The sequence below is a fragment of the Pteropus vampyrus genome, unplaced genomic scaffold (genome assembly GCF_000151845.1).
Source record: "Pteropus vampyrus isolate Shadow unplaced genomic scaffold, Pvam_2.0 Scaffold12, whole genome shotgun sequence".
NCBI lineage: Eukaryota > Metazoa > Chordata > Mammalia > Chiroptera > Pteropodidae > Pteropus > Pteropus vampyrus.
The window spans coordinates 817,706-828,018 of record NW_011888793.1 but is presented as its reverse complement, the minus strand read 5'-3'; the positions used below and the strand labels follow the sequence as shown (position 1 = coordinate 828,018).

The 10,313-nt window shown below is 32.5% G+C and overlaps 1 protein-coding gene across 1 annotated transcript in view; it reads left to right on the top strand.

The window, feature by feature from the left end:
* The window catches only part of DHX36 (DEAH-box helicase 36), a 51,675-nt gene that overhangs the window by 33,025 nt on the left and 8,337 nt on the right, over window positions 1–10,313 (top strand). The window contains exons 15-19 of the mRNA XM_023524013.1: window positions 1,852–1,969; window positions 2,594–2,692; window positions 6,991–7,164; window positions 7,313–7,399; window positions 8,382–8,485. Coding sequence (XP_023379781.1) covers window positions 1,852–1,969; window positions 2,594–2,692; window positions 6,991–7,164; window positions 7,313–7,399; window positions 8,382–8,485 — 582 coding nt within the window. The remainder of the gene's footprint in view (window positions 1–1,851; window positions 1,970–2,593; window positions 2,693–6,990; window positions 7,165–7,312; window positions 7,400–8,381; window positions 8,486–10,313) is intronic.

The window sequence follows — 10,313 nt, the reverse complement described above, 5'->3', positions numbered from 1 at the left end:
TAAAATTAATATTCTTTTTTCTTAATTCTAATGAGTTATATTACCTTAATTTTGTTTCTTTTTTTAAAAGCACATTACTAATGATAATGATAACTACTAATCCTATTTGAATGTCAGATTCTCTTCTAGCACTTTATATGTATTAACTAGCTTAATCCTCACCACAGTGCTGTGAGACAGATTGTTATCTCTATTTTAAGAGTAGGGAAATTAAGGTACAAAGAAATTAAATCATCCGTTTAAAGTCACACAGCTTTGTCAGTAGCAGCGTCTGGTTCCACAGTCTGGGCTCCTAATTCCTGTGCGATACAGCTATGCTGGTTTTTTATAATTAGTTACCAACAAAAACATGAGGAAAGTACCTTTTTTCCATTGATATCATGGTAGAATTAGAAATAAAAATATCCGTTAGGGAAATGATTTGCATTTAATACAAATAATTGCACTTATTCATTTCCATGCATACTTCACATATTTTTACACCCTTATTCATATGAGTGGTAGAATCATATCTGGAGTTGTAGAAGAGTTTTTCTTTTGCTTCTTATGGATAGAATAAAAGGATTCCCATTAGTCTTCAGATTCTGGCTTAACTAAGGAAAGGAGAGTTTACAAGCAACCTTACAGACCATTTTATTTAAGTTTGTAGTGTATCTGTAAAGCTCCAACTCACTTGCTGTAATATTTGCAGAATATCAATAGAACTTGACCTCCAGGTAGTTTATTAGATTATTCAATTGATACTGTTGAGCCAAAGTCATGACTTCACCTACAAAATGTACTCTTCTAGTAGGTATTAGGGGATAACTTGGCTGGGGACTCAACAAGACTGAGGCTTTCCCATACAGACCTGTCACCTTGGATAATGATTTTAAAAGTATTCACCATAGTGAACGGGTTTTGGTACACTTTTGTATATGAATAGTACACACACTAGGCCTTAGAATTTAATCCATGAAACAATTATGGAAATTAAACAAATGAAGTATTACATTTATCTAACTTTATCCCCACTATCCTGGTGGAAGTTAACTGTGGAATTACAGTGTTTTAATCCACATGGAAAATAGTCTCATAGGCTCCATAGATGTAGATTCCTTTAGCAAAGCCTAATTAGAGTGGTAATTATTTTGAAGGTGAGAGCAAACTATATTATGTGGTCCTCAGTGGAGGGGAGGCACTCTTAGTTTCTGCAGGCATGTTATATAATAGATGATAAGTCTTTGTAGGCTTGTGACAGAAATAGCTAAGATTTTTAGAATTTATTCCTATAGGAAAAGGGCTTCCTCCTCTTATAGTTACAGGAGCCCATAAAAATGTTGTTTTGCTTGAAAATACATGAGATGAATACCCTCACCTCTTCACATCTATCCTTAATATTGTCCAAAGAATATTATTCATGACACTAGATGCCAACAACAAGAGAAAAAATTTCCAACATTCATCTGAGAGCTTACTAAATTTTTAAATAACATGAACAGGTTAACATATGTCAGGATTTGTTACATAAAATGCTCACAAGGCATATAGAGATTAACCTAAGTAGACTGCTGTTACTGAGCACAGCAGTTAAGATTCTATAAGATAGAAATAGGGAACCACATTATTGGTGGGGGAGGGAATCTTCTGTTTCTTAAAACTAGGGCATAGAGGTAGTGGATTTAAGGCTCTTCAAAACATTTGGGAAGAAGGGAATATATGATTAATAAAAATGAAATAAGTAAATTACTTGCGATGTGGCTTGAAGAAGTAGATATTGGCTACTTTCTCTGCGTACTTTTCTCTGAAGTTCTAAAAAAAAATCACTGATATGCTCCACCCACTCACCCCCCCCCTTTTTTTTTTTTAAAGAGTTCAGCCTGGTCATTGCTATCATCTGTATAATGGTCTTAGAGCGAGCCTTCTAGACGACTATCAACTGCCAGAAATCTTGAGAACTCCTTTGGAAGAACTTTGTTTACAAATAAAGGTAAATTAAGTGGGGGGTTTAAGAAACTAAATAGGGATGGAGTTCTCATTTTTACCGTGCATTTGTCTTCTGTGTGTTTTAGAAAATTATGTTTTTAAACTTCCTTCAAACATTTGTTTAAAAGTTTTTAATCACGTACTGCTCTAGAGCCAGATTGCCTGTTTGAATCCCAGCTCCTCCCCCGAGAAGCTAGTTTTGTTACATTGGGCAAGTTATTTAAATTAACCTCATATAAAATCATACTGGCATATAGTAGTGTTCAGTAAATGTTAGCTTCTGTTACTACATTTTAAGATGTTATCCTTCTTTATAAACTATTTACAGTTTTTTTAAGTATGTTATATATTTTGTTATAATTATCCTAACTTATTTTGAAAATAATTGATAATCAACTTTGCTGAGATTTTAACCAACTACTTTTCTCATAAGTTTGTTGGGTGGTGGAAAGTAGTATATCAGCCTTTAAACATGTTTTTATAGAATCGCAAATATAATTTTAACTTAAAATAACTAACTTGAAAATCATGTATAGGTTTGATGCTTTACTCGAGTGAATGACACAGACAGGACTAAGCTATTATGTCAATATATGATACATGTTTAATTATATTTGTCTCCCCCCAGATTTTAAGACTAGGAGGAATTGCTCATTTTCTGAGTAGGCTAATGGATCCACCATCAAATGAAGCAGTGTCACTCTCCATAAAACATCTGATGGAACTGGTAAACTTGATTTTTTTTAAAAGTCTAACTTAGATATAGAGTGTTAGAGCATGTAAGCCAGCTAATTAAAATATTTACTATCGTTACTGCAAGGTAGACAATGAATAATGAATGCTCAGTGCCAAATTTGATACAGATTTGGCTTTCCAGCTTAGTATATGAGATATAAATTAGAAAGTAATAAAATGATACCTTTGTGATGTTCTTACAATACCGGACCCTTTCCACACAATTTTTTTCATTGTAGGCCTGATTAAAATTACATAAAATTTTGAAATCTTTGACTTACTGGTCTTTGTCTTCGTTTGTATTCTTGAAATAAATTTGGTAGGTTGGTTCTATTCTTTCTGATTACCATCATGTTGTTAGAGCTTTTGTCAAATTTAAGTAACTTACAACAGTATGGATACATGATTAAGGCAACTCTTATATTTTTAAGGAATACTAACAGGTGGTTTTTCTCCAAAATATCATATTCTCCTACTTGTCATTTTATTCTTATACCTTTTTTTTTTGTTGTTCTTTTTTATGAAGTCAGTGTTTTGAGAAATGAGTTACAGTGTTTTGCCACTTAGTTAGTGGCCATCCATCCCTGCCCAAGACCATGTTGGGAAGAGGCACAGGTAGAACAAGCTGTGAGTTAGTGCCCAGAGTAGGGGGAAGGAGGGAGATTAGAGCAGTGATGTCTTCTCTAGCCATTAGCTACATGTGACTATTTAAAATTTGAATTAAATTACAAATTCAGCATTTCAGTCACGTTTCATATGTTCAGTAGGCACATGTGGCTAGTGGCTACCCTATTGGACAGCACAGAAATAGAACATTTCTGTCATCGCTACAAGTTCTGTTGATTAGTGCTGGTTAGAAAATGCCAAAGATATATTTTACATATTTCAGTTTTATTTGAGCCATCCATGCAGATTACTTTGAGAATTTGGCCCATATCAGAACATTGCAATAGCTTTTAATGTGAGTAATAAGATATTTAAATGAAAAAGCATTTTATATTACCTAACCATCTTTGTTGGAGTATAGATTAGATTTAATGAGGTTACTGGTATTTTAGTAAGTAATAGTTTCACTAATGATCTCTCTACCCTCTAGGCTTTTTATCTAATAGTATATTGCTGTAAAGAGCTAGATGGTGCTGAGAATCAACTTAATATTTATGGTAGAGATGGATGAGCAGACAGCTTGACTCAAGCCTGAGTGGGATGACTTCACCTTTCCCAACTGAATTTAAGAGCTAGTTTTAGCCATTTTTAGGCAACAAAATCGTGAAAGGCCAGCACATTCTGGCCAACAGTAGGGTCTGGAGCCCACACTTAAAAACAAACAAACAAACAAAAAAAACCGCAAAAAAAAACCTTATTATTGTGAAATAGAGAACAAATAAGCAAAACAAAAACATCCAAGAATGATTTATTACAAAGAGAGCACCGTGTAATCATTACTCTTGTCAAGAGCATCATTCCCGGTATCTTAAAAAAGCCTCGCTCCTACTCAATCACTTCACTGTCCCTCAGTCCCTAGGATAACCTCTGTTGTGACTTTAATGGTAATATCTGCTTGTTTTCCTTGATGATTTTACCATATAGGTACATATCTCCATAAAGAGCTCAATTTAACTTTGCTTGTTATGTGATCTTTACGCAAACTCACACAGGATATAGAGGGTGTGAGGAACGAGATCCTCTGGTTTCTTTCACTTAACGTTGTGAAGTTGATCTGTATTATTGCTTTTAACTATTGTTCATTCATTTTCATTTCTTTACCATATTATATGACTTAAAGACATTTGGTTATTTCCAATTTGAGGCTATTACGGATAATGCTGGTAGGTAATGCTTAGTGTTTCTTGGTGCACATGTTTAAGTATTTCCTATGCATATATACTTAGGAGTGAATTCACTGGTTCATAAGGTATATATATGGTCAACTTTGGTAGGTAACCCCTAACAACTTTCCAAAGTTGTCAAATCACTTTACACTCTGTCCTATGCCACTGGTAGATGAGAGTTCACATTGCTCTAGCGTCACCAGCCCTTGAAAATCTTTTATACATGCTGGTAGGTATGTAGTAGTTTTATGGTATTTTGTGGTTTTAATTTGCATTACCATGACTATTGAATTTGTGAGCAGCTTTTCATATGTTTATTGCTCATTTGGATAGCCTCTTTTACAAATTGTCGATACCTGTTTTTCTCTTAGGTTGGAAGAAATCATATACATTTATTTACTCTTGATATGAGCCTTTTGTCAGCTGTGTATTGCACATGTCTATATATTTACCTTTTCACTTTTTAATAGTGTTTTGGTAAATAGAAATTTCTAATTTTAATATAGTCAAATATATCAGTCTTTTGTTATTGTTCCTTGTCCTTTATCTACCTTGGAGTCACAAAGATAATATTTTAATTTTTCTTTTGTTTTTCATACTTAGATATATAATTTATTTGAAATTGATGTGTGTGTCTGTGTATGGTAGGAGATAGGAGTCAGAGTTTTTACACACGTAGGTCCATTTGACCGAACACTGTAGAAAAATTTGTCCTTTCCTCTTTGTTCTGCATCCTTTGCCATCAATGTAGATAGTATCTAGATTTGTGTCTGTAGATTCTGTTCTACTCTATTGGTCTGTATTTTTATCTTGAGCAGGTGTTACACTACCTTAATTACAGTTTTGGGTCTTATCAACCAGAACATTAGTTATCCTATTTAATTAGGTATTTAATCTCTCAGTGTTTTATTTCTGTGTAGGGGCTTCCTACAACTTTTATAAAGATTTATTTTTTGGTTAGTTATACTTTGGGATTCTGCTTTTTTTAATTTTTCATTTTCTTGTGAGTCTAATATACAGAAATGAAATTGGTTTTTGAATATTGACCTTGTATGCTGTGAAACCTGCTTATTCTAATAATTAAATGTAGATTTATAAACAGTCACATCTATAAATAATTGCAATTTTATTTATTTCCAATCATCTAGGACTCCCTAGTACAATGTTAAGCAGAAGTGGTATGATAATGTGCATTCTTGTGTTCTTGTTCTCAAAGGGAAAGCTGCCAACAATTCATTGAGCATATCTGTTGAAGATTTTTTTTTGTAGAAACTATCAAGTTAAGAAAGTTTCTATTCTTAGTTTACTTAGAGATTCTTATCATTCAGGGGTAATTGATTTCATCAAACACCTTTCCTGCCTCATGAATGAGATTATGATATGATTTTTCTATTTAATTTGTAATGTTTTGAATTAATGTGATTTTCCAAAGATTAAACCACCTTTCATTCCTTAAAATAAACCTGACTTGCCAGGATTCAGTTTGCTATGATGTTGTTTTGTGTTTCTCATGCCTAAGATTATTCCTTAGTTTTCTTTTTTCCAAATGTCCCTATCAAATTTAAATACCAAGATTATGCTAATTTCAGAAAACAAGTTGGTAATATTATATACTTTTTCTTTTTTCATTCTCTGAGTTTTTGTAAGATCAAGGTTTTTTCCTCCATAAATGTTTAGAAGTCTGTGTCCGATGAGACACATAGGGGTTTTTTAATTTTTATTTTATTTTTCATATTTTCTTGTATGCCTAGTTATCTTAATTGTGTACTGGACGTTCTATCTACAAAGTTCTTTGTAGATAAAAATTTAAAGGTTGGGGTGATGCTCTTTCCTTCAGGTAGGGAGGATTTATGTTGTTTTTGCCAGGGCAGTGGGCAGGGGAGGAAGCCCCAGTGTTGGGCTCATTCCCCTAGACTTCCATCATTCCCCAAATCCTAGACTTGGAGTTCTTTTAATTCTTTTTACTGTGTCTTCAAGCAGCTTTGCTAGCTGCGCTCATGGGGTAATTGGACCAAATTACCTAGGTAATCAGAGCAGAGGTCACTCCTCTTTTTCAGGGTTCTAGTTAGATTCCCTATCTTGCTTTCCTGCCTTATGTTTCCTAACCTACTAGAATCAAGGGCTTTTGCATTGTAGATTCCAAATATATAATATTTCCTGAGGGGTTATTTTGTTTTATTTTTTCCATCAGTCTTGCTGTGGGTTATTTTCTTTATCTAATTGAAGGTTTCTTAATGTGTTGTTTCTCTTCTAACATTTTCGGTAAAGCTGAGATGTAGGTTAATCTAGTTTTTGTTTATATAAATTTAACTTTTGATCGCAAAATTTATGTTTTAGTGAAGAAAACTAAAACTAATGAGCAATACTAGGACATTTGGGCTTTTTTTAAGTGAACTAAAATTAGCTCTGAATGTATGCTTTACAATGTTTGTTTTAAACATAAACTCTTACTTTACAGAATGCTTTGGATAAACAAGAAGAATTGACCCCTCTTGGAGTCCATTTAGCACGATTACCAGTGGAGCCACACATTGGAAAAATGATTCTTTTTGGAGCTCTATTCTGTTGCTTAGACCCAGTACTCACCATTGCTGCTAGTCTCAGCTTCAAAGATCCCTTTGTCATTCCATTGGTAAGAAAGATACAAAGAAAAGGCTAGGCATTTTTAAATATACAAAGTAGTTGTTGCCTAGATACATTTTTCATTAGCTTTTTATTATTAGAATGCTCTCATATACCATCAGAGCAATTTAAGTTGCCTTTTTCTGTATTTTTTTAAGGGGAAAGAAAAGGTCGCAGATTCAAGAAGAAAGGAATTGGCAAAGGATTCTAAAAGTGACCACCTGACAGTTGTGAATGCATTTGAGGTAAAAAACTTGTTCTGGACTGTGACAGTTTATTCAAGTGCAAAGTTGATAATAGGAACATATTTAACTTTTTAAAAAATCTATATTATCATAGGTATCAGTAATTGCTATGTGAGAATGTTTACAATTAGGTGAACGTTTGAAAAAAAGTAACATTACTTTTCAATTTTGTAATAGCTTAGTACATTTACCATTACATTTACCCTTTTGGGAAATAAGGCAGTGTTTTGATGACACTGGAACAAGTGAACGATTTATTTTAAAATTTTATTTAATGTTATTTACTTGTATCTTATTGACATTCATGACAGAAGGACTCTTTCTTTTCATTAATAAATTTAACTATATTCAGATTTAACATTTTGATGGAGTATCATAATCATATATATTATTCAGAATAGAGAGACAGTTTCTGCTTCCAAGAGCCAGGCTTATCTGGGGATAAACATTCATCACTCATATTTGCAAAATCTAAATGTAATTTATTTGGTTTATAGAGACAACATCCTTCACTGTATTCTATACTCAGTTTTGTACTACATATTATGAGAAAGTTTATTTTCTCCTTGAATACATTCAGTATTATTTTTTTCTTTTTCCCCATCTCCCTTTTCTAGCTAAAAAAGAAAAAAAGCATATTCGTGAGGTTGAGAAATATATGACATTGAAAATTGTTCAACAGTGTTCTTTTTGAACAATACATTATGTATAGTATGATGTCATTTTGTCTAAAATACACAATAAATTACTATAGAACTTGTACTTATTTGCGAAAAGACCTAGAAATTCAGTGGTGGTTAGCTCTTAACTAGCATGTGCAGTTTTTTGTTGTTTATGTTTTAGTTTATACATTTCAAAATTTTTTTATCTTTTTTACAAAAATGTCTGTAGAAGATTAAATTATTACCCAAAACAAAGAAGTAAGTGGTCTTTGCTTTGAGGAACAATGGTAAATATTTGTCTTCATGTCTTTGCCCAATAGGGCTGGGAAGAAGCTAGACGACGTGGTTTCAGATATGAAAAAGACTATTGCTGGGAATATTTTCTGTCTTCAAACACACTGCAGGTAATGATGAATGTTTTGAAGTATATGTTAGATTAGATAATATATGTATCAATTTTGTACAGGTAGATCTGTAGCAAAAAGCTGTGAGTTTGTCTTATGAAGTTAATCATTTTACAAAATGGAAGTAATCTTTATTAAATCAATTGCAACAAAACAAGAAAAGATGTATGATACAATAAACAAAAATAATGGCTAAGAAAAGACACGAGTCAGAGTATAGTAAGAAAACACAGTGAGGCTCAATTACTGTTCCTGAACCCACCCTCTAGTTGGCATTTTGTTGATTCAACCTGAAATTTTTCACTAATACTCCTAAAACCTATTTTTAAATATCAAGTAGGGTGAGTGTCTTCACTTTAACTTTATATTTAACTGATACAGTGTAGTGAGAAAACACTGGAAAAGAGGCATTTGTGAAATGGAGGGAAGTCAACAATACATAGGGTGGATGCACTGAATTGGAGAAGTGATTTCAAGCCAATGGGAATAGGAATATCCTCACCTTTCACATTACATGCATGTGGCATAAACCCTGGTACTGGACATTTAACAGATCTACAAGGGGTTAAAAGAATCAGGAATCTGGCATGTTTCATTAAAAGTGCCCAAACATTAACAAAATAAAAATAAGGATTATGACATCTCTGAAAGACTATAGCCAAAGGAAAAAAGGAATGGAACACAGAATATCTCAACAGAAAATATCTTACAACTGCTTCATAGTAGGAACTATGAATTCAGTAATATAAAAATAATTAACCAATAGAATGAATGAAAAGACTGCTGAGCCAAGAAAACTTAAAGACCAAAAGAATTATAAGGAACAAAATGGATACCCCTTTAAAGCAAATTATTGCCATAGAAGAAAGGCTTGAAGTTATCACAGTTTATAGATGCAGATGCAAAAGAAAACTATTATAGCAATAAGTAAAAAGCTTGTAGACAGGAAGACAGGACTGATCCATCCTGAAGATAATAGGTGTCTATACATAGAAAATTCAAGTGTGATTGAATATGAATTCAGAGAGAAGTATAAGAACATTTTCCTGAAAAAGAAAAAAATGAAATGAACCAAAAGTATGAAAAGATGGCTGAATCCAAGTGTCATTTGAGAATACTGTATTCAGTCAAGATATTAATTCAAGTATAAAGGCAAAGGACAAGCATTGAAGAAAATACTTGAAATACTGTGTTCATGAGCTGTTCTTGAAAAATTCACTGACAGTGAAATGCTGCCTATTAAGAGATGAATCAAAAAGAATTCAGGAATGGAGAGTGCATGCTGAATCAATTGGTGGTGTATCCTGAAATTATTTAAATAGAGAACAAATACAAAACATGAATTATGGATACAGAATATAAAGGTTATTATCTTGAAGAATAAAAATAACGATAATAAAAACCAGGAGATGGGTCAAAAAAGTCAGTAATAATAGAAATGAGATGGGGGAAACTAAAGTCACACAATTCATAAAAGGAAGATATACTGAAATATGACCAACTTTATGTTTCATATTCTCATTTAAAGATTACAAGGAAACTTTATTAAATATCTTGTCATTATGAAAAAGATTCATCTAGTTGTTTCATTTCTAACTTATTTTAAATTGAACTAGAATTAGTGTTAATACTTTTATAAAACAGCTTCTGTACTGTTGTTAGGGTAGCATTTCTGTCTTAATTCTGTCAGCATACTAAGTGTCTGTGGTATTGTATCTTAGTTAATGATTTTTCTGACAATATTGAATTTAGGGAAGTCTATTCTATATTAATAAGTCATATATCATTTTTACCCAAATAGTGATTTTTCTTAAAAAATCAAAACAAAAAACAGTCCTTTCATTTTTG